Genomic DNA, 25741 nt, shown 5'->3' on the forward strand with positions numbered 1-25741 from the left:
GTCTTCCAGAGCCTTCATCACTTCATCCTCTTCCTCTTCCATCTTCAAGGCTTAAGTAAAATGTTACCTCTTTAGCGAAGCCTACCCAGGTCCCCAAGTTTTTTTTTTTCAGGCTCCGTTATATTTATCACTTAACCTTTAACAGTATATTTAAAAAAGCACTTTCTTTCTTTACATCTACCTTTCCCAAGAGACATACTCTGCTATTTCATTCTTCTATCTGCTCTATCGCTATTCCTTGGAGTGGCTGTGGTGGTAATACATTGGAATAGCACTCTGTAAAACTGTAAGGGGTAAGGGATCACACCACGCTACACTGATCTGAAAGAAGTGGGGAAGGTGACGTTGTCTTTCCTTTGCCAGTTGAAGTTATCTGAAAGACAGCCAGCTAGTATAATGGCTTTAAAAAAGGATGAGTGGCCCTGAGCAGTCCACTCAAGTAAATATCACACATAGGAGAAACCACAAGATGTGTTACAGTTAAAAGAGCAGCTATAAAAAGTTTTACTTTTTTCTGTAACTTTTAATACAAGACATCTAAAGTCTTAAACAGTTGATCCTATTAGGAACAATTTATGGCACAGCACGAATTCCATAAACAAGGACATAAGAATGATTTTTTTTTTTTTTTTTGCTTAGGCTTTTCAGTCGCTACGCAATGATTATCAAATCGCCAAGGATAGTAACAGTCAGATACTGCAGAAAAGGAGATATGAGAAACATCTTTTATTTTTTTCTAAAGAGGTGAAAATAAAATTTCTTATATTTCTCACTCATAAGATTATTTTAAACTCTTAAAAATGCAATTTCCTTCTTTCAAAGCACATGCCATCTTAAAAAAAAACTTAGCAATGTACATTTGCACTCAAAGAAAAACATGCAGCACCATTGTCTTCTGACAAAATTCTGCATAAAAACCCCACACGACTTTCTGCAAATTATGTTCCCTCTTTATCGTTTAGGGACTCCAAACCACATTCAGTGCAATATTTATTGTTTCTTATTTCCGTAGGAAACACAGGACCATGATGTCTTCTGAGCACAACTGTTTCCTGATGGTTGAGCAACAGTCTCCCTCTGGCTTACTTTAAAGCAGTCTCTTTAACTTGCTGACGTAAGATACAATTAGAATTCACTAAAACTTGAGGATCCAAGTAGAGGGTGGAGGAGAAATACTTAAGGTGTACCCTGTGCCATAAACTTAGAAAAAAAATTTACACAGAAAACAACAAAAACCTCAGATTTTATCAATGCACCCTTTTAAAAAGTGTTTTTTTTTTTAAATTTCCGAAAGCAGCAGCTTAATATGAATCAAAAGCAGTTCCTGAGTAACTGCAGTAAACAGTGTCTTTTAAAAATATATTTATATATATATATATATATATTTGCAACTTAGCTCATTTTGGTTCTGCCTTAATTTACCTCCCCAGCTATTAGTTTAATCAGTTCCTTTCCTTTTAGCTCACAATGTGCAAGTACAAAAGCATCAGCTCCGAAAGGTGGCGTGGCGCAGATGTTTCTTGTCACTTGTGTGTGATCATCTGCATGTCTTCAGGCCAGGTTTCCAGAGACACCGCAGGCCACAGTTCTCTCGGTCTCACAAAACCTGTGAGCCACAGACACTTCACGTTTTCTTCAGCAGACGCCGTGACTGCCACGTGTGCAGCTTGTTGTAGGCTGTCTGGAGCATCTCTTCTATGTGACTTACCAACTGCAAAACACAGCAAGACACTTAAACAACAACTGGGCAAAGGCTGGGGAACTTAATGCTTCTAGTTCAGATCGGCACGTACTTGAGAGTGTAGTTTCCAAGCTCACTTGATTTCCCCACAAAGGCAACGTGCAAGCCCCTGTGAAGGTGTTATCAGACACATTTTGTACAGAAAGGGAAGAGTGACGGTGGGGTGACGTCTGCCCTGTCATCCCAGTTACAGCACAACGTGAGAGTCGTAAGTGTGCTCTAGGCCTCAGTGTCTTTTGTCAAGTGAGGGATGTGAACAGTTAAAACCTGGTGATTTCTAGACTTGAACATCAGTCTGCTGACTAAGGCCAGGATGGCCGCACCCACGTTACCTTACCGAACATTTGAAAAGCGCCTACATACCCTGAAGATTCTGATACAGCAGGTCTGTGATGAAACCCAGGGGTCTTTGATTTTTAAAAGCACCTGCAGTTAATTATGCTGCACAGCCAATCTCGTGAAGAGCTCCTCTATGTTCTCTAGGACCTTCCCAGCTCCAACATTTCAAGATGCCAATATAACTCAGTAGGTTACGAAAAGTCCAAATGGTTTCAATGCTTCACACAGTGCTGTGCCACATCTTGCTTAGGTCAGCACTATGTATTTTGAGTAGAAAAAAATTTGCCCTCATCATGGACATAACTGTAAGTCAACAGGACCACATTGGTCTAAGCTAATAGACTCCTGAGGCAGAGTCTTTGCAATATCTGTTTCCTTGAGGTGGACACTGCTTTTGTGGGTGCAAGTCTTGTAAAGTCTCCTGGGCACTTCTGGCAGTATAGGGATGGGGATCAGGAAGTCCTAAATACTTGTGCCGTGTCAATGACTCATTCAATCTGAGGTGGAGTTTTAAAAAAATCACCCCATTTACACCTGTCCTCATTATGAGTGTGTGTGTGATACTTAGTTTTGTTTGGAAACTATATAAAAATCATCCTTGCACTGCTGCAGGAAGACACTTCACGCTGCTTTTCTGTTTATAATACTGTTATATTTTGAGAAAAAAACACTTAGCACGTTTGAGTATAAAGACTTACTAAAATCTTACTGACGAAGATTTTTCAACTTTCAACTGTAGAACTCCCCCTTTTGAAAGGAGGAGTTGTATCCTACTTACTGAAATACTGATCCTAAGTTTGTATATACTATTCTTTCCCACCATCTCTGAGAGGATTTGCGTGACACGCACAGAAACAATCTTGTGTGACTGCTCTAGCCTTGCATAAAAATAAAGCTAAAACCCTGGGCATAAAGGGACACTTTTCACTCCGTACCTGATCGACTGCCCCACCCTGATGTAAACAATCTGGGAAGCTTCAGACAGACGCTAACCCAGGGACTGTTCAATTTACTACCACAGAGGGGCAAGTCTTCCTTTCTTTACATTGTCAGGTTCATGCTTACTATTCAGGTTTTCAGAATAAATATTTTTAAGGAACACACACATAGGTTGCAAATCTATAAAGAAAAGCATGGAGGTGACTATTAGTCATGGTCTTGGGAGAGAGTGAGGGAGGGGTAGGCAACTGGACAGGGGCCCTCAAGGAATACCTGCGGGTGCTGGAAACGTTCTATTTCTTACCATGACTGGTGGGCACACAGGTATTTATTATTTTACAGTTAAAAACAGTACTCTGAGCAAGAGAAAAGAAACAATGTATCTACTCACTTACAAGAAAACAAAGTTAATGTAATCATTTCGCTACACAGAAAACCAGGCCAAAATCAGATTGTTGCCTTACGTTTGTGCTTAAATACTGTCTTCGAATTTTTTCTTGGAATGGGCAGAGCTTTGTAACTTGGAATCGTTCCAAATTACTTTTCATTTTCACTACCTAAAAAAGGTGAGAGAAATAATAAATTACAGAGAAATTTCAAAGTGTCTACAGAAATCAAAATACACAAGGAAGGTTATTTTTGTCTTTTCTTTTTTTTTTTTTGATTAATTGGCTCTGCCAGGCAGAGAAGCAATATCTAATATAGTTAGATTAAAATAAAATCTATCCCCAAAACAATGGCTGCTGTAGAAAAATTTAAGAAATACAAAACGTAGAAAACAAAAACATACTCAATTGCCCTAACTGGTGTGGCTCAGTTGGTTGGGCATTTTTCTGCAAAGCGAAAGGTCACTGGTTCAATTCCTGGTCAGGGCACATGCCTGGTTGCAAGTTCAATCCCTGGTTGGGGCATTTACAAGAGACAACTGATTGATGTTTCTTTCTCACATCTGTTTCTCTCTCTCTCCCTTTCTCTCTCCTTTCCCTTCTCTCTAAAAATAAATAAATAAAATCTAAAACAAAGTTCTTTTTATATCCTGCCATTTACAGATCATTAACACTTTGGTCCATAACTCACATCCTTTTAAACATTTTTTGTTCCTGCGTGTAAATGCACAGATTTCGGAGACTTCATGGAGTCGGAAAGGCCGAGGTCATGCTGGTGGCTTGCATCATCACAGGATCAACTTCAACAAATATCCCCCAGGGTACTTTGGGAAGGTCGGTAGGAGGTGTTACCACTTAAGAGGAACCAGAGCTTCTGCCCTACTGTCAACCTGGATAAACTGTGGACCTTGGTCAGTGAGTAGACATGGGTCAGTGCTGCCAAAAACAAGACTGGAGCCACTCCCATGACTGATGGGGTGCAATCGGGCTACTACAAAATTCTGGGGAAGGGAAAGCTCCCAAAGCAGCCTGTCATTGTGGAGGTTGAATTCTTTAGCAGAAGAGCTGAGGAGAAGATTAAGATTGTTGGTGGGGCTTGTGTGCTGGTAGCTTGAAGCCACATGGATGGGAATTCATTAAATTCTCACAAGTGCCAAAAAAAAAAAAAAAAAAAAAGCATAGATGTAGAAAATACACTGTATATACTGTTTTAAAATTTCACTTATTTTAATATGAACATCTACCAGTCATTAAATACTCACCCAAGTCATCATGTATAGTATTTCAATGTATGAGCATAACAAATGCTTCTTTAACCAATCACCTTCTGGTAGATATTTAGGCTAGTTCCACATTTTCTTTTACAGACAGTGGCGGAGGAACATCTCTATGGCTAAATATTTACACACATTCTTAATTATTTACTTAAGTTTGTAAATGTTGAATTTCTGGGTAAAGGCATTTTTTTAAAAAGTCAGTACTAGTAGTAGTGAAAGAAAGAACTCTTAGTAACTCAGCCAACATTGATCATTTTAAGTTTTTTGTTCATTTGCAGATTATAGATAAAAATGCTCTTTCTCTGTACCTTTAAAGATAATTTATTTGAATACTAGTGACTATGGAAATCTCCTCCTAGGTTTATTAGGCCACTTGCCTTCTTTATTTAGGTGCCTGTTAAAAATCATTTGTTGCCCTGGCTGGGTAGCTCAGTTGGTTAGAGTGTTGTCTTGATACACCAAGGTTGTGTGTGGGTTTGATCCCCAACAGGGCAAATACAAGAAGTAAACAATGAATGCATAAATAAGTGAAATAAGTTGATGTTTCTCTCTTTCTCCCTCCCTAAAAAAATAATTAAATTGAAAAAATTCTGTTGCCTATTATTTTTTAAAAAGATTTTACTTATTTTTAGAGAAAGGGGGTGGGAGAGAGAAAGGAAGGGAGAGAAACATCAAAGTGAGAGAGAAACACTGATTGGTTGCCTCTTGCATGTCTCCAGACAGGCAACTCAGGCCAGTGCCCTGACCAGGAATGGAACCGGCAACCTTTCTGTTTGCAGGATGATGCCCAACCAACTGAGCCACACTGCTCAGGGCTGCCTATTATTTTTTAATGGGACATTTATCTTTCTCTTAAAAATTACTTATAAGAGCAAGTTATACAGCAAAGCTATTACTATAATTATTTTTAATCCTCACCTCAGGTATGTTTCATTAATTTTAGAGAGTGAGGGAGGGAGAGAGAGAACCATCAATGGACTGCCTTCCATATGCTCTCTGACTGGGGATCAAACCCACAGCCTCTTGGTGCACGGGACGATGCTTCAGTCAAATACTTTTCTATATGTCAACTAGCCTTTAATTGGTTAAAAGGGTTTTATTGTTAAAGATCTAGTGCTGTATTTGTTGTCAATCTCAGTTTAGATTTAATTACCCCCAAATAATGTACCAAACAAAAAACTTTAGCCCTAACTGGTATGGCTCAGTGGATTGAGCACTGGCCTGTGAACCAAAGGGTCACCAGTTCGATTCTTAGTCAGGGCACATGCCTGGGTTTCGGGCCAGGTCCCGAGTAGGGGGCACGAGAGAGGCAACCACACACTGATAATTTCTCTCCCTCTCCCTCTCTTCCCTTCTAACAATAAATACATAAAATCTAAAAAAAATACACACACAAAGATTTTACTGATGTGACTTGTTTTGGGTCTCTGTTCTATCACTCCCAGTGGCTTAGAGGTAAATACAAATTTTAAGATGTATGATCATATGTTATGGAACTGGTCTATACACAAGTTTCTTAAACTTTAAAATTGGTATCAATACCTACTTCATCAGGATGCTGTGAGGTTTTAAATAATGTATGTAAAGTAGTTATCACACAGTCTAGCACATGGTAAACACTTAATACACTTTTCCAATTTTGAAATAATACCCCACCAAGTCACACCACTGTTAACAGCTGGCTGTGTTTGGAACTGGTTCTGACCTTTTCTTCTAGGAATGGTGTATTAACAGGAAAGCAGGACCAGAAGTGCCGAAGTAGTTCGCCCACAGCCACATACAGGTGTTTCAATTCAGACTGAATATCATTTGGCACCATCTCTGCAAAAGAAAGATCCACAGGATAAAAGCTCTTTTCTTGTGTGTAGTCTCTGAAAGAAGGACCACTAAGAGAAGAAACTTGAACATGAACTCTCTGCTGATGCCAAACCAGGATGTGCTCTTCTGAGGTAAGTTACTGATTTTGTGGCTGACAGATCACAGAATTTAAATTCCTTTGGGATTTTGGAAAAACTTTTAGGTTGCCCTTCATTCTAAGGGGTAGGTGAGAAAAGAAGAAAGCTTTCAGGACACGGAGAGCCCACTAACGTGCCACTGTGATATTAAGACAATTCTGAAACCTAAGGTATTGTCCAGACATCAGGATCTGGATGCATGAAAACAAACAAAACCCCCAGAAGTGTTGCACAGGAACGTCAATAAAACTTTAGATCTCCTCTCCCCTTACTAGAGTGTAAATAAGTAAAGGGATAGCACCAGAAGGTAGCCCAGCACGTACGGTTTATGGCTTGCTGTGTCCCTCCCTGCATAAGTGCTCCTCCGGGTGACAGTGCTGTGATGGCACTGCTGGCGGCACTACTTGAAAGAACCTGAAAGGGAACACAAGAAGTGGTTTTTCTCTTTTTTGGACTTCTCTCTTAGAGAACACGCCAGCTTTACAGGGAAATGTCCAGTAAGTCTTTATTACTGTATAAATACGCCATTTATAGCAACCAGAGTGAACTACTTTCCATGAGGCTAGAAACACGGTCCGTGGAGAGAGAATAACTACCAGCTTTCTAGGAATAGGACGCATCCAGATACCTCAAAACTCACAGGGTCTTTTGCCTAGTCAAGCCTTTTCTTAAGCATCAATTCAACTTAACCGGTGGACCCTTACCCTTGAAAGTAAAGTTGAGTTTAAGGAAAGTAACTAAGTAAAACACGTTAATCTGTATACTTGCTGGCAGCCGGGGGGGCGGGGACACCCAACAGAGTAGAAATACATCATTTGTCATTTTTCAAAGAAGTGAATACACTGAGCTTGAAGAGTTAAGAGTATTCCTCACTGTGTCAGCGTCCACATTTAGGGACGTAACTGACCTAGCCATTCAATGGGTGCCTGCAAGTGCTAGGCACTGTGGCCATGGCAGGGAACAAGTCATCTGCTGAATAGCTCAAGTGAAGGGTTAGTGCAAGTTTTTCAACGTTTTTTACAAGTATAAACCCATGTATAAATTGGCTGGATTAGAAAGAAATTTTTAAGCTTGGTGTAGTGTACAGCACATGACAACCATGAGTCAAAGGGACATGGGAGTGCACTTTACTCCTATTTCATCAGAAAATTTATAACGCATTGTAACCAAAAACTTCTGTGATTGCCGAGCTCGTTGACTAGCTCCTGGCTGTACTCAGGTACACACACAGGAGGACAGATAATTTCTTGGGCCTTCAAACTCAATGCATGTATTTCAGATAAAAAAAACATCTTTGGGGTGCAGGGGAGTATAGAGGGACCGATGTGAGGAATAATCTTACTTACATACTTAATATGACTGATAAGAGCTGTAAAGCTAGGTGGGTCTACCTGGGCCCAAGGGCCAGATGTCGGGCAATTACAGTCTAGAAGGAAAGTAGTAGTCAAATAAGCCCCAATCTGTTGGGTGTGCATGTATGTGTGTACAGCTATTTCCTAGCTCTGCCTCGCACGACCAGCAAATGACAAGCCAACAATACTGACACCCCACCGGACACTGGGATCTTGGTTTCTAAATCTATTTGGTATTACAAGGAAGATTCTGAGGCAGGGGCAGGGGAAGTGTAAGATGAACCTGGAACATGTACCTCATTGTGCCGTAAAATAAGGAGGCGCTCAGTAACTGATAAGGACGTTATCAGAACGATACAGAAGCCAGTCTGAATGGCTTGGGAAGGGTCTGACTACAGAGGGGCAGGTGTACATTTTGGGGACAACAAACCCTTTTTATCTTGACTGTGTTGGTGGTTATACAACTGTGTATGTTTATTAAAGTGCAGAACAAGAGACAATGAGAGCTGTGAAAAAGGTGAATTTTATTATATGTAAATTATACCTTAGTTAAAAAGAAAGGAACAATTTATAACCCACAGAAAAATGTAAGAATCCTTGGATCTATGTTGATATAAATAAATACAAGAGGGAAGGAAGCTCTTTCTTTTAGCAGAATGACAACGGACAAATGCAGAATGAAGGATGGAATTAGAAAATCACCCTTTTGCCACCAGCATGGTAACACTGGTTTGCAGCAAGAATCACCAATGGATTCTAAAAAACTAGTGGGTGAAAGTTTGAGAAGAAATAAAATATTTACATAGCCTTAAAGTATCTCCCCACAAGATACTAACTGCAAAGGGAAAAACAGTAACTTTTTGGTAGAGAAATCAGGCAGATATTAACCTAATGAAGTGATCAAAGTTAATATAACAAGTTAGGACAAATAAGTATGTGCCTCCTAATGGGAGGATAACACATCACTTATACATTACTTCTGTGGTATTTCTGCCAAAAATACGTAACATTAATCCAATTTTAAGGCAACATTAGGGCAACTCAAATTGAAGGAATTCTACAATAAAGTAGCTTGTACTCTTCAAATATCAGGATCATGAAGGGACAGAAAGACTTAAAACGATTCCATTTTATTTTTTAATTTTTAGAGAGTGGGGAAGGGAGGGAGAAAGAAGTGGGAGAGAAACAGCAATGCAAGAGAAAAACATTGATTGTTTGCCTCTCACACATGCCCTGACCCGACTGGGGACCGAACCTGCAACCCAGGATTTGTCCTGAGTGGGAATTGAAACAGTGACCCTGGGCTTTGCAGGATAATGCCCAATCAACTGAGATGATTCCACTTTAAAGAACACTAAGGAGACATGAGAACTAAATGCAACTCATGAACCTGACTTAGATGCTGGACCAAGGAGTTTTCTTTTGCTGTAAGGGACTTTAGTGGTACAACTGGCAAATTTCTGTAGGATCTTTAGGTTAGATAGTACTTTATTAGTGTTAACTTACTGTTCTGTAACTTTATTGTATTACTTGTAAGAATAACTTGTTTTAGGAGATACACAGTGAAACATTTAGGAATAAAGGGATCTACTTTCAAAATTGGTCAGAAAACTTTTTTTTTTTTTGCATCTTTCTGTAAATCTGAGATAACTTCAAAATAAAGAGTAAATATAAGTGCCAATATGTGATAAGCACTATAATACAGGTATTAAGTCAGTGCCTCCATATTTATAAAAACAGAAATGGAAAAAACTCATTACTGGGCATGTTGAGGATTGCTTTACAGAGGCAATGAAATCTGAGCTGAGTCTTGAATAATTCTTATTAGTTCTCCATGGGCAGAACAGGCTAAGGGTCTTCTAAGAACAGAGAAAGCAAGAGCAAAAAAAAAGCGTGGGGAGCATGATGATAATATGGCTGAGCAACTCTGGGTAGTTTAGTGTGTGAGACTGGAGTACAGGACTCTTGGTGATGTGTGGAACGGGATGGTGGAGATATGGCTGGAACTGGGACTGAACATGTGGGTGTGGGTTAGGCCAGATCTTAAAGGGGCTGACATGCCAGACAAGGTCATTCACATAATTGCTGTGGCAACAAAGTGGGGCAGTGAAGGTTTTTCAGCTACAGAGTGGTAAGATCAGGTTTATGTTTTCAGAAAGATAACGTGCGTGGCAGTATAAAAAAACTGATCAGGTCTGCCTAAACCAAGGTGATTAAATTAAGAAATACTGAAAAAATTGACAGAAACTGATGATCAACTGAAGGATAAATAAGGGCAGGGAAAAATGAAGAATAATGGGCTCTGAGGTCATGCAGATCATCTAGAACGTGATAACCAGAAGAACTTGGAAAGATTTGAAAAGATTTTAATTTTTTTTTAGAGAGAGGAAGGGAGGAAGAAAGAGGACAGAAACATTGATCGGCTGCCTCATGCACAACCCCCACTGGGGACTTGGCCCGCAACCCAGGCACGTGCCCTGGCCGGGAATTGAACTTATGGGACCTTTGGGTTCACAGGCCAGCGCTCAATCCACTGAGCCACACCAGCTGGGGCTGGAAAGATTCTAACAATAAACCTGTGTATATATATGGAAGGAAAATACTAGCAACCATAAAACTCATTACTTTTCATTATCGTCTTATATTCAGATGCTTCTTGAATATGCCAAATGCCTTCCCTCCCTACCTCTTGATTTTTAAAATTTACTTAGCAGAATTATGTTTTTAAATGCAATGAAATATTAGTGATATAGTTCAATTTGGCTGTGTGCATAAAATGAGGAAGTAATTGTGTGTGGGAATTCTGGTTTTCAAACATTACAAGTTACCTACCTGAGTTAATTTGGGTGTATAAGCTTCCATTTCTTGTTTAATACTTTGAAAAGAATTAATAATGTCCTGACTTGTTGCATACTGTAGTGACTGGATTGGAGTTGGACCATGATAATACCTGAAGGTTAGCGAAGAAAGAAAGAAATTACACAGAACAAAGGTGCTCAACATTTGTTTTCCATATATTTGAGCAGTCTCAATACATTTTCTATAAAGCAAAAAATATAATATAAAGAGATTTCAATAAAATGATTTACTTCACATAAGGGCAATAAGATGCAAATAGCACGGAAAGACAGTATTTATTTTCTTGGCTTTGATCATTTAGGATCCTTTCCTGAGGGGCACAAAGTACATTTCTAAAGAAAAAGGATACTGTACTGTTATGGTAATAAACTGAATAAATTGAACGCTATTCTAGTAGAATATATTCTGCAATAACTTGTGTTTTATCAACCAAACTTACCTATCTGACTTCTTGAGGTTTAGTGCAATCGTTTTTATGGAATTATTTTTTCCCAAGTCTTCATATTCAATGGACTCTTGTAACTTCGCCTATAATTATTAACACAACACCTTTTATTGTGACTGTCCCTTACAAAAGTAATGAATGTGACTAAAAAGGAAAACCGCACAGAGGGTAAATTATGAAGTCTTCTCCCCAAGAGCTTCACTTCCTAGAGATGACTGCTCCACAGATGCTAAACCCATTTTCTCAGCAACGTATTACAGAGAGAGAATACCTGTTTTCCTGCACTGTAATTACTACTGCATTTTTAGTTTTTGACAGTCTGGTAGGTAAAAATGTGTATTTTTCTATCCCCCCCCCCCCAAATAAAAAAAAAAGACTAATTTTATTATATGTGTTGTCAATACTTTTCTGTAGTTTAAAAAAAATTATTCCCTTTTTGAGTCATCTTCTGTGGATTAATTTTTGCTTAAATCTTTGATCCACTTGGAATTTATCTCTGGATAATGAGTAAAGTAGGGAACCTGAGCTTCTTTTTACTAAATTATTTATCAGGCATTCTAACACCATTTGTAGAATAATCCCTCTTTTCCCACCAACTCTGAAATGCCATGTTTATCACACTCTTAATTCCTCCACGTATCTGGGTTACTTTAAACTCTTTACGTCTTTCTTTTTTTCTTTTTTTTTTAAGAGAAAAGAGGAGGGAGGGAGGGGGAGGAAAAGAGAGAGAAACACTGATTTGTTGTTCCGCTTACTCACACACTCACTGGCCGATTCTTGTATGTGCCCTGACTGCAACCCTGGTGTACTGGGATGATGCTCTAACTAGGAGAGATAACCGACCAGGTGCTTCTGAAATTTCTATTTTGGTTTTACTGATCTCTTTTCTCCAACCAACTGCATACACCAGTCACTGCAATTTCTTCAATTTTTAAATTTTTTAAAAAATTGATTTGAGAAACATCGATTTGTTGTTCCACTTATTTATGCATTCATTGGTTGATTCTTTTTTTAAAAAAGATTTTTATTTATTTATTTTTAGAGAGGGGAGAAGGGCGGGAGAAAGAGAGAAACATCAATGTGTGGTTCCCTCTCATGCACCTGTCCACTGGGGACCTGGCCCACAACCCAGGCATGTGCCCTGACTAGGAATTGAAAAAGCGACCCCTCGGTTTGCAGGCCAGCACTCAATCCATTGAGCCACACCAGCCAGGGCCACTGGTTGATTCTTGTATGTGCCCTGACCAGGGATCAAACCCATAACCTTGGCCTATTGGGACAACACTCTAACCAACTGAGCTACCTGGCCAAGGCGATTTCTTCAATATTTAATGAGAAGACTTATGTATCCTTGAAATGCTAGGTTTAGCCCTGGCTGGTGTGGCTCAGTGGATTGAGTACCAGCCTGCAAAACAAAGAGTCAATGGCTTGATTCCCAAGCAAGGCACATGCCTGGGTTGTCAGCCAGGTCCCCAGTTGGAGGGTGTATAACAGGCAACCACACATCTATGTTATGTTTCTCTCCCTTCTCGTTCTTCCTCCCTTCCCCTCTAAAAATAAATAAATAAAATCTTAAAAAAAAAAAAGAAAGAAAGAAAAGAAATGCTAGGTTTAAGATGAGGGCCAAATCCTGTCTTTTAAAATCATTATACACAAATCTTCAGTTTTTCTTTCTTTCAACGTTGAATACCTTCCCCTGGAAAACAGGACTATATATCAGTATGTGCATATGCGTATATGTGAAGGGGGAGAAAAACCACAATAAAAATAGTTAAAAGGCTTGAGTCCATGGAAGGTTGACTGGCAAGACAAAACTGAGGAAGTACTTTTTAAAATGTTCTAGAATTTAAGCCAAATGTTTAACGTGCTAGTCAGAAGAACTAAGTCATTTGAAATAATCAAGAATCAACATAAAGTACTAGCAATTACATAAGGAATCTGGAGAAACTTGAGCCTTAAATATTCCCAACTTTTCACCCATACCCTTTTGACTGCTGGCTGAAAGCAGTCTGCATCTCTGGAATTCCCATCAGTGCTGCTGGGCTCACCATTTTGTTCATTTTGTGCTTCTCTAAAAACAAGGAAAAGAAATGCATGTTAAGAACCACAGGCAGACCACCACCACAGCTCCTTTTGGCTGCCACTGCACCTTGCATGTGTACTTAACTGTTTCCTGAGACCTGCTGCCAGGACCATGGCACTGTGGTGGTTAAACCTCTTGATGATGGCAGCATTACTGTTCTCCTTCATGGATTTAGAATTAGAAGTAGACGGCACAGAGGAAATGCCATAACCCTGTAAGAAACAATTTAGTAGATTAAAGATCAAAATAAAGTTCTGATTTTATCTGTTAAGATACATATTTAACTGAAAAAATTTTCTGGATGATGGGATTTTACTTAGTCTGAGCACTACTAAATCTTTATAGGTAAATGTTTAAAAGTGAAATTATACACATAAAAAAATTAAGAAATGCCACTAACTCTTTTTACCATCGTCAAAAATCTTAACTCGAGTCCTGGCTGGGGTAGCTCAGTGGATTAAGCGCAGGCTGCAGACCCAGGGGTCGCAGGTTTGATTCCCAGTCAGGGCACATACCTTGGTACAGGACAGGTCCCCAGTGGGGGCCACATGAGAGGCAACCACACATTGATGTTTCTCTACCTCTCTTTCTCACTCCCATCCCCTCTCTCTAAAAATAAATAAATAAAACCTTAAAAAAATTCTGCATTTTTTAAAGAGCAATTTTGGATCTAGTTAGCAAACTATTAAATCAAAGAACAGAATACAGTGGAAAAAAAGCATTAACTTTTGAAGTCAGATAGATATGAATTCAGTTTCTGGCTTTATCAGTTTTCCAATGCTAGTCTAGGCAAGCTCTATAAAATGGGTTATTTGGAGAATTAAATGGGATCATATTTTCAAACATATATTGAGTGCATGCTATGTGGTAGGCACTGTAGTTACAAAGTTGACAAGACCTTGTGCCAAAGGAGCCAAAATACTAGTTAGTGGGATGCTAGGCCGTAACAAGCATACACACAGTTAAGACTTACAGGTGCTATGAGAAAGTGGTCAAGCCCACTGGAGGAGAGGAGTGGTAGGTTTGGAACGTGTCGTGGAGTACCATATTGCAGGGCAGACATGGAGACAACATTCCATGATGAGCAAACTACTTAAAGATACAGAAGCAATATAATACACATTGTGTTATGAGTTGTATGCAGCTCAGTATAACTGCAATGAAAAGTGGGCCAGACATTGGTAAAATATAAGCTGACAACTGACAAGTAAAACAAGATCAGTTTTGAAAATGACAGATGTTAGAAAATAAAGAGAAAGAGATGATGCAGTGACTGAATTGGGAGGGGAAACTACTTTAGATTGGGTGGTTAGAGAAAGTCTCTCTGGAAAGTGACATTAGAACAGATATCTAAAAGATGGGTAGAAGCTAGTTAGGTAGAAGAACTAGGGGAAGAAAACAGCAAGTGTAAACACTCTGAGGTAGAAAAAGCTTGGGATAGTTTGAAGGCCATTGTGTCCGGCGCATTAATGAGTGAAATAGCCCAAACTGAGGTAGGAATAGAAGTAGGCAGAGGCCAAATCAAGAAAGGCCTTGCAGGAGTTTTGATTTTATTCTAAGTTCAATAAGAAGCCATTAAGTGTTTTATGTAGAGGAATGTTATGATCTGATTTTTAACTCTTACTGATAGGAGAGCAGGACCTGTAGAAATTGGAACAACAATTAGGAGGCTAAAGCAAACAATCAAGCCAAAGATGGTGGCAGCCTAAAAGCAAGAGGATGTGTCTGTGGAGATAAAGAGATGTAGACAGATCAGAGACCTACCGCTGGGGATTTGCTGATGAACTGAATGTTGGAGGTGAAGGAAAGGGAGGAATCAAGGAGACTCCTAGGTTTTGGCTTGAGCAACTGAGTTCATGGTAATGTTCTTTTACTGAGATAAGGAAGACCCAGGAAGAAATAGGTTTGTGATGATGGGAATCAAAGGTTCCATTTTGGACATGTTATGTTGAAGTATCTGTGAAATATCTAAGTGAAGATATCAAGTAGGCAGTTGAATATATGATTTTGGAGTTCTGGGATTAGACAGACCAGCACAATTTGGGATTAGTCATTACACATTTAGTATTTAAAGCAATGGAATACAGAGAATGCATTCAGAAGGAGGCCCAAGACAATATCCTGGGACAGTTACAACAACTGGAGGATGATAAGGGAAGACGCATAACCAAAGGGAAAAGTGAAATGAATCAACCAACATTTCTATTAAGGGGATTACTTATACATCCATACAATTGAATAACATGCAGGCACTAAAAAAATGTAAATAATAGTAACGGGGGGGGGGGGGAAGGGAAGAGAGACACACTAAGATTTGTCACTCCGCTTAGTTGTACATTCATAGACTGAATCTTACACGAGCCCTGACTGGGGATCTAACCTGCAAACTTGGTGTCTCAGGATGACACTCTAACCATTTGAGCTACGTGGCCAGGGCCTGATTAGATACATTTAAATACTGCAATATGATTGTCATGGAGGCTAACACCTCTACCACTGTCACATAATTATCATTTCTTTGTGGTGAGGACAATTACAATCTAGTCTCTTAGCAACTCTGAAATGTGTAACACAGTACTGCCGACCATGTTGTGCATTAGTACTCCAAAACTTTTGTTCCCTTAAACAACATCTCCCCAATTTTCCTACACCTCTCCATGGTCAGTACTATTAACCTCATTTTGTAAGAAAACTGGATTTAGAAATGTTAAAAAAAGAACAAGACAGAGTCTAAGCCAAGTAATTTGGTTTTAAAGTCTATGAACTTGACGATTTAGCTTGGATTGATACTGGAAATAGGCAAAGTGAAGAAAAAAGTTACATATATACATGTAATAATATACCATACTTTTATTTTTAAAAAAAGAGCACTAAAATTTTTTTTCTCATCACATTAAGTAAGCTACCATCTTCAAGCTTCTCTACATTTCATTCTCTCAGGATGATTAAGAGGGTCCTATTTGTAATATGTTGAAATTCACCAAGGAAGTCACTGAGTGCTGAGAATCACCAAGAAAAAATTGAATTTCATTATGGAAATGACTTACCTGGGACCAAGGGTAATTTTTTAAAACATGTAATCTAGACTGTATGATACAATTTTAACAGTTTTTCTCACTTGGAGAGTAAATACACTAAAATTAGAGGAAAGTTAGGGGTGGGGAGTGCGGAAAGAGGGACTTCCAGTCAAGATGGTGGTGCTGGCAGACATGGTACAACCTCCTCACACAACCACATCAAAATTACAACTAAAATATAGAGTAACACTCACAACCATGAGAAATTGACTTGAATGAAGTCTGACAACTAAGGAATTAAAGAAACCACATCCATCCAGATTGGTAGGAGGGGAGCAGATATGGAATAGACTAGTCCCTCACCCAAGTGTGATGAACAAAAATTCAGGAGGGATAACCTGGGAGTGAGGAGTCCTAGTCCCACACCAGGCCCCATGGCCCAGGGTTCCGGTGCCAGGAACATAAGTCCCCACAACCTCTGGCTGCAAAAACCAGTGGGGATTGAGAGGGTGGAAGAAACTGCTGGATCCCCAAGCAGATCCTCTTAAAGAACCCACACATGAACTTAGTCAGAGTCACTGCCTCTGAGCTCCAGCATCGGGATAGCAGCTTGAAAGGTACGGGTGGTACACAGGGAGAAACTCAAGTGTCTGGCATCAAGGCAAGCAGAGGCCATTGTCCCTTTTCTAAACCCTCCCACCACAGAGCTGTCAAGCTGGTGCCATATCTGAGACTCTGTCAACCTGGCTAACACTATGTGACCACCTTGGAGATCCCCAGAGACTATGTCCCACCCAACTTATGGGCCCACCCAAGCTGCTTTTCTATATGTTTGGCTAGTCTTGGCTCATCCCTCACAACTTCCTAAATCCTCTCAAACAAGCAACAGCTGGCCTCAGTGAGCCGCAGGTCTGGCATTAGCAGTAGTCAGCCTGGATTCATAGCTTGGCTTCACCTGGGAATCTCCAAGCCCAGCACAAGTAGCAGCCATCTCAGATTGCTTTACAGCTCAGGCATGGTTGCCCCTGGCAATAAGATGTAAACGGATTAGGGCTAGTGTGGAGTAAGGGGCTCACTCACGGTGGGTAAATAATAGCAATCAACAAATGTTAATGTTTTCCTTGTCTACTAATATTCACATTTCTAGAGATTAACGTTAGCTAGAGCATCAAACCAGACTCATCAACATGTTAAGCCTTCATTATTACCTAGAGGACCATTAATGGGAGAGCTAGAAAATTCTTTTTAAAAAGTTTTTCTTTTTAAACTTTAGCAACTCATACAGGAATTTGTTTTCCAAGGCAATTTTAATAGCGAACAGTACTACTGAAAAGCAATGGTGATAAATAACTCCAAGTAACAGTATTTTGTCTGATTTACATTCTCACAATTGGAACATCCTCACTAAAGGCAACATTAGAACTATAAACATGTTGAAGACTAGGAAAAGACTGTTTTCTCTTGTAAATCCTTTACTATCACTTACCTCATCTAACGGTTTATCTTCCAAAGCTGTCAAATCAAGTAGTGGGTTTTTCACTCCTAATGAAACCATTGTTTTTAACCCTAGAAAATACGTGAGATAAAAACTTGGTCACGTTTTAGCTTTCTTGGCACTCCTTCTTTAGCTCTCTTTAGCTCTCCTTCTCCAGGAGTACCCCAAGCCTTTCCCTTCCCTCACTTCTTCCCTCTCAGGCATGCACCTCCAAACTCTCAGGGACCCCATGAAACTTGCAACCAGGGGACCAATGGGCAGCTGGAGCTTGTCCTGCCCTAACCCTCTGAACATGTCTCCAAAGGCCCCCTTTTCTCTGACTACCCAGTGAGCCAAAGCAACCCCGTGTCAGCTCATTTCTGTACATTTCTAGAGAGCCAAAGCAGCCTTGCCTATGCTCTCTCCTGTTGCTTTTTGTAACCTAAGCCCTTGTTTCACTATCCCCACCTTTAATAAACATAACCCCCCCCAAAAGGTCTTACCTTTCTAGAAATTAAAATACACTAACAGCACCAATGAGTAGAGAATAGCAAATTAAATGGTAGAATGTATCAGGGATAAATAGTTACCTTTTTCATCTATTTTGGCACATTCTGCAAAGAGGTCCTTTGACCCTGTATTCAGCCGGTCCCTGTGAAAATAATGGGACTGAAAAAAACGTGTCCAGAATTCCTTTTCCGTCATGCTGTGGGGAACATTTTCTGCGTATTTCATTTTTACTGTGGAAAAAAACCATAATAGTTACACACCACATTTCCATTTCTTAAAACCTCAAATTATTTGAAATATAGACTAATAGCAAAAACTAGATTATAAATAAACTTCATATTCTTAAATTTATATTCTGTATATAATAATCTCATTATAAATATGAAATATAACTTGAGAGGTTAGGTGAGACACTACCTTTTTAAGAATCTTAACACATTTTAAAAAAATATATTGTTGATTTCAGAGAGAAAGGGGTGGACATTGATTTATTGTTCCACTTATTTATGCATTCACTGGTTGATTTTTTTTTTTAAAGATTTTATTCTTTTTTTTTTTTTTTAGATGGAGGGGAGAAGAGAAAGAAAGAGAGGGAGAAAAACATCATGTGTGGTTCCCTCATGTGCACCCCCAACCGGGGACCTGGCCTACAACCAAGGCATGTGCTCTGACTGGGTATCGAACCAGCAACCCTTTGGTTTTCAGGCACTCAATCCACTGAGCCACACCAGCCAGGGCTCACTGATTGATTCTTGTATGTGCCCTGATCAGGGATCAGACCTGCAACCTTGGTGTATCAGGACAATGCTCTAACCAACTGAGCTACCTGTCCAGGGATTCTGTTTGATCATTTATATACAGCATGTGCTTTTCCAATCCAAGGCACTGTGTTAGGTGCTTGGGAAATATAGACCTCAACACCCACTGTACTATCAGTTTAGCACTCCAGAAACTCACAGTCCAATGAGCAAAGAGGTTAATTAAGAGCATGCCTCTTGAGCCAGAGAGCTTGAGTTTAAAATTCTAGCTATGACATTTACTCTAATATGGGGGTAACAATAGTACCTACTTCACAGAGTACTTTTTGATGACTAAATGAGTTTATATACCTAAAGGCTTTAGAATGGTGTCTGGCACATCACTCTACAATTACATTATTATCAGAAAGATATGTAAATAATTACATTTCAATGTGTTAACTCTTTGAGGCAGACACAAGGCCCTAGGGAAAGAAAGGGGAAGAGCTCATATCTGTCCGAAGAAGTCAGGATTTTACAGAGGCGGCAATGCGGTGATGCCTGAACAAAGTCCTGTGGTAGAGGTAGGGGCAGGAGTGAGGAGGTGGGGAGAAAGAACAGCGCATGGCTTAAAAGAGCCCTGGTTGGTCAGAAAAATGACCGCAGCAGTGGCTCTCAACCTTGGCTGTACATAAAAAATCATTAGGGCTGAGATCAAAACACTTGTACTTTTAGAATGGCTTCTGCAAGGGAAGTTTTGTGAGGCAGGTTACTCTTGGAGGGAGCATGAAGGAGGATTTGAGTTAGTGCTCGAGAGAACTCATCTACTGATGCCTCTAGATGATGAGATCTTTTCCAGGTATAGCTAAGGGTACATAAAGTTTAAGAATCACTGATGGGAAGAATGTCACAAGTCATTATATCAATGAATTGATGACAGCACAATTTACACTAAACTCATAATGCCTACCATATGTCAGAGGCTAGAAAATGTACTTCATGTATTTTGTTGCACTTGATAAGGAATAAAACTTAAACCTTTTGTTTTTCATTGATATAATACTGAATTTATCCAAACAAATATTTTGACTATCTGAAAGAACTGATTCTTCTTACCTGCTGGATAGGTTCTAAATATGGATTCAATGATATCAGAGGTTAAATTGTATCTCAAACCGTTACATCCATCTGTTTGGGGCCGGACATCAGCCTAAAATAAAGACCATATATACATATACATATACATAGGCACAGACATAGACATATACATAGACATGTATATATACAGGGGTGGAAAACAGTAGGTTTACAGCTGTGAGTATGTGAAACAGAGTTTATTCTTGTACTATCATTTGTTTGTACTACCAGAGTAAACCTATTTTTTGCCCACTCTGTATTCATTAAAATACAGGAGGAAGATGTTTAAGCATGCAACAGACACTGGACAAGGTGGAAAAACAGATTTTTGAACGAATCAGGGACAGAGGTAAGTCCCTCACCTCTCTTTTGCAGAGAGACAAAGAAGCCTGGTCTGGTTTCACGGAATCATAGTGACCTATAAAATCTGCTTCCTTGAAAATCCTACGTGGTCAAACAGGCCTGTTTATGTGTGGCCAACAACAGACAGCTAGGGGAGCTTTAACATAAACTTGTACAGTTATAAAACTATAACACACCTTTCTTACTAAATCCGAAAGTATTGTCTGACTAGTTTAAGAAAGACCTTATTAATTCATTAATAAGCACACAGAAGGATGACAAACACATAATCGGTACTCAATTTTTGTTAAATCTATAAATACTGCTTTGGTTCCCTCTTCCACAGTAAAGACTAATTGAATCCCATTCTCTAATTCCACAGGTAAGGTACTCCCACTTTTTCTCTAAGATACATTTTACAAATCTTATTTTTCTATAATATGACATTATACATTTAACTTTGTATTGTATAGCAACCTAAAAAGAAAGGTATCAGAAAGCCCTAAATTTAAAATAACTAGGGGAAATAAGTACTAGTCCAATTGCTACAAGATTCTCTTTCAAAAGTCCATTTGATGTCCAGCATGCTAGGGTCTAGTCCAGAAACCAAGAAAAATAACTAGAAAAAATATGAATTAAAAAAATACTGTATGTATTTAAAAAGAATACTTCAGAAGAATCCATGAATACTAAAGTATCCATTAATTTACTTTTAATGAAATACTAAATTTTAAAAAGAAATGGCATTGTTAATACACAATTAGAGTTTTCTTTAACCCCCACCCCCTGCAGGAATCTAACGGGTCACATACCAGAAAAGCTGCAGAAATGCCAACATCTTGCTTATGATTGGATGTGGAAGAACTCTCTGCTGAGTTTACATTTAAACGATTGGCCCAGAATTCCTCAGCACTTATCACTTGACTCACAACAAGGTCTTTATAAAGCTGAAACAAAACAGGATCTTCTTGCAGCATTCTGGGGATAGAACATATTGAATATACTGAACATTCTAGAACAAAACACCACTTAGGTAACATTTTAAATGACATGAAATACCAAAACACACAACTTTCATTTTTTGATGATTGAGCAACAGAGGTCATTTAATTTGTTAGTAGCTGAAAGTAAAAACAAAATGAAACAAAAAAACCCAATATAACCCCTCATTTTTGGAGGAACAAATAAAGTGGAGGTACATGCAAATCTAAAGAAGCCAAGACTAACATTCTTTGAGAGTATGAATCTGGTCTTACTCATCTATCTCCGTATCCCAGTAATACAAAGGTCATTGTATCTGTATTTGTATTGCACTGCATTCTTTTCCACAAGTAAAGGTGAATGGAGAAGAGAGGAGGTATGCTTGAGATTTTCTAGCAACTAATTTTTCATGGTGATAAGCACTGGGATCCATAAGCACAGATCACCTGAAAGATACTGGTGATGGAATTCATCTTATCAGAAATTCTCAGCGCTTTATGTGTTTTCTCAACTTTTTAACACTACAACTTACTTCAGGTTTCTCATTCACAGCACACTTCGTTTTAAAAGATTTTATTTATTTCAAAGAGAGAGGAAGGGAGGGAGAAAAGAGAGGGAGAGAAACATCAATCGGTTGCCTCTGCAACCCAGGTATGTGCCCTGACTGAGAATCAAACTGGCGACCCTTTGGTCTGCAGGCCTGTGCTCAGTGCACTGAGCCACACCAGCCAGGGCACAAACACACTTCTGATAGTTCAGTGTCTCTGTGTCAGAGAACTGGGAAAAGGAATTAAGAGACATTAGCACCTTCTAGTCTCAGTTCTGTTCCTTATCAGACGTTAAGGCTCAAGGCAGTTAATTTACCATATTTTGCCGTGTATAATGCGTACTTCTGTGCCCAAATTTTTGAAGGAAAAATAAGGATGCACCTTATACATGGGTATTACTAATTCCATATCTATATAATTGTTTTTAATTTTTTACTTATGCTTATGCATTAAAAGTATAACTCTAGAAAGCAACGATGATATCTGTATGCAAAATAATACTCTGGCATACAATAATCAGTTTTTGTTTCTAAATATAATAAAAAATTGAATTAAAAAATTAAAACAAAAGATTTTTTCCTGAAGCTTGGGTCACAAACGTGGGTGTGCATTATACACAGGAGCACAATATATATGGCAAAATATGGTAACACACAAAATAAAGCAAATATGGCAAAATAGTAACTGTACTACTTAGGTGGGATATACTATATAGGTATACATTGTACCATTTTTAAATTTTTTCTGTAATTTTCAAGATTTTCATAGTAAATTGAGACTGGGACTGGCAAAATTATACATTCTCATTTGCCCAATGTTTAATAGCTAGTAAGATGCTGAAGTTGAAAACCATACACAGAGGTGAAGATACCACAACCCATATTTTCAGGGTGAGAAATAGCAAGCTATTAGTTGACAAGACTGCAGAGAACCTAGCATCTCCTCAAAAGGCTATTCTTTTCCTCCTTCACCTGTTTTTCTCTTCAAGTTCTTTATTTGCTTTCTTCTTGAATTTGGGCAGCAGCTGCTGAAGAAGGTCTTTCACTGCATCTCGCTCCTTGACTGCTGTGCTTTCATTGGAAAAATGGAAGTTAGTTGTGTCCCCTGCATGCAGGACCAGCTGAAGCTGAATTTTTGCTTTTCCTTCTGGACTGATTTTCTGGCCTAAAAAGAAAGATGAGGTTAATCAGATGAGGACATGCACACTGTGGAAACTGCCATCCAATAGGTTACTTACTTTGCAGAAATGCACTTTTTAAAAAGGCCCGAGCATGGTTCAACAAATTCACTGCTAACACTCTGCTTCCTTCTTTAGTATTCTTTTTGTATGGTGCTTCTCAACCGCGGCTTCCACCTCCAGATAATAAAGGGCTTTTGTTTCCATTCAACTAGGGCAGGTATCTTTAAAGCTTTCTAAACAGTCAGCAAGGAGTCCCGAACATACCCTGAACAGCTGTCTTCAGTCAACATTATTGTTAATAAAAATAAAAATGAACAGCTGCCTTCAATCAACATAATCATCATGACTCAAAAAAAACTCCAAAACACAGACGATGGCTTGCTTATTTAGTTGCAAAGGAAGATACGTAATTTTACATTTGAGAGGTCTGGTGCCACCATTTTAACCAAGTGATCAAATTAGTCTCATTAAGAGCAGGACAACCAAAAAAAAAAAAAAAAAAAAAAAAAGAGCAGGACAACCTAACACAATAGGCTTTCTGAGGTGACAGAATAGGAAGTAAACACCAGCACCTACATATTAAAAGACTATCAAACACAATCAGAATGTAAATATTCTATAAACCTACACTCTTAAAAGACTAAAAAACTACAATTTCATACATGAATGTAGATTGTACATTGGTTTTAAGAAAAATGACAACCCTAAGAAATATTACTAGGGCAACTGGGGAAATAGAAAATGGTCTGAGTCAAAGTATACACACAAAATAAAGCAAATATGGCAAAATAACAACTGTACTACTTAGGTGGGATGTATTACATAGGTATACATTGCACCATTCTTTAAATTTTTCTGTAATTTTGAAGATTTTCACAGTAAATTGGGACTAGGACCGGCAAAATATACTACATAACGGAGAACCTGTATTCTCAAAGAGTGGTGCTTGTCTTCTTCATAAAGGAAATGGAGATTGGAGGGGCTTTGTCCCGTTAAAGGGGTGATTCATGGTAGTGTGGACATACTGCCTAGAACTCTCAGCCCAAACCAACCTTTTTCAATGAAGATGCTGCTTCCACACCAACAGTTTAGGTGAAGTACCATACTGTGAAAAGCAGCAATGTGAAATGATTGACACTGCCAGCAGCCTGTTCCATTATCACATTCCTGCAAAACGCTCCGAGGTTTCTTTTCTTAGTCACTGCTTTATCCTTGCTCTAGCTTAGCTCTTGCCTTTGAGAGGCCTACTTCTGAAGTTTTTTTCTTTTATTAAGTATTTTACTTATTTATTTTTAGAGAGAGGGGAAGGGAAGGAGAAAGAGAAACATTACATCAATGTGAGAGAGAAACATTGATTGATTCCCTGACTGGGGATTGAACCCACATCCAAGGTATGTGTCCTGACTGGGAATCGAACCCCCAACCTTTTAGTGTATGGGCCATACCAGCAAGGGCAGGCATACTAATTGTATGCTGAGGGTATCACAGTGAGTGTGTTTTCCAATATATAGGGTTAGCAGGCTAACACAGGAAGTTCCTAATTTATGAGTCTATTGTAGAATAAGTATTAGTCTGTAGGACCATTATCAGGAATTTTGTAAAGCTTTTATTTTTTTAAAAAAACAAAGTTTTAAAAGAAGATAATATTCCCAGGATAGTGGGGAAAAAAGACATGATAGCTTAGGCAGTTCTGAATTATGATAATTATAAATAATATCTTTTGTTGAAAATTTAAGATTTTAAGTTACTTCAGTGGAGGAGGAGGAGGATCTTGACCACATCCAGCACCAAGTGGAGGTAAGCCTTCGGGCAACTACTCATACACTGAGGACATTGATAAATGGAGCACTTGCAGGTTGGCGGTCTACTTTCCGAAGTGTCCTGTTCCTTAAAACCTGCACACAATTTTATCCAGAAGAATCTTATATCCAGGAAAATATTAAAATGCGTATTAATGGTCACAGTTAAGATAACCACAATTTGTCAAGGACTTTGCTGCCCAGACTCCCCTGCAGTCTCTTTTACTCAAGATCTTTAGCTAGGTGAACTGCAGAACTCCCCTTCAGAGTAAAAGGTCCTCAGTCTTAGAATTTGCTTAGTGCCTTTAAACCTACTTATTAGTGAGCAAGAGCACCAGACCCTTTGGGTAATGTTTCAGAGTTAATCTCGCAAATTTGGAAAGAGAAGGGATTTTGATTTTTGCCTTCATATTTGAAAACCCTAAAAAAAAAAAAAAGCTCTGTATTTCTCCCATCTACATTCAGTATAAAACTGAATTATCTTCTCAACAGATGATGGCCACCTAACTAAAAATTAATTAGACAACTTACTTAAATGATACAATTTTATTAAAGGGAAATCTGCTGTCATTCATCAACATTTGAAATGCATGAGCCATCTGAACCAGTAAGTTCACTGCACAGAAGTATTCCACGTATA

General features: G+C 38.8%; 1 protein-coding gene across 2 annotated transcripts in view; it reads right to left on the reverse strand.

Annotated features, from left to right (window-relative positions):
• Positions 1–493: 493 nt before the first annotated feature.
• Positions 494–25741, reverse strand: part of GTF2H1 (general transcription factor IIH subunit 1) — a 35091-nt gene continuing 9843 nt past the window's right edge. For both annotated transcript variants that reach the window (XM_024558800.3, XM_045194012.2), the window contains 13 exons: positions 23094–23286; positions 21406–21571; positions 20231–20324; positions 18458–18607; positions 17880–17959; positions 13461–13588; positions 13277–13364; positions 11288–11376; positions 10822–10939; positions 6961–7051; positions 6388–6503; positions 3484–3576; positions 494–1711 (listed from right to left, as the gene is read on the reverse strand). In XM_024558800.3, the coding sequence (XP_024414568.1) occupies positions 1625–1711; positions 3484–3576; positions 6388–6503; positions 6961–7051; positions 10822–10939; positions 11288–11376; positions 13277–13364; positions 13461–13588; positions 17880–17959; positions 18458–18607; positions 20231–20324; positions 21406–21571; positions 23094–23286 (1493 nt within the window). In that variant the 3' untranslated portion in view covers positions 494–1624. The remainder of the gene's footprint in view (positions 1712–3483; positions 3577–6387; positions 6504–6960; positions 7052–10821; positions 10940–11287; positions 11377–13276; positions 13365–13460; positions 13589–17879; positions 17960–18457; positions 18608–20230; positions 20325–21405; positions 21572–23093; positions 23287–25741) is intronic.

Source organism: Desmodus rotundus, chromosome 5 (assembly GCF_022682495.2).
Source record: "Desmodus rotundus isolate HL8 chromosome 5, HLdesRot8A.1, whole genome shotgun sequence".
Taxonomy (NCBI): Eukaryota; Metazoa; Chordata; class Mammalia; order Chiroptera; family Phyllostomidae; genus Desmodus; species Desmodus rotundus.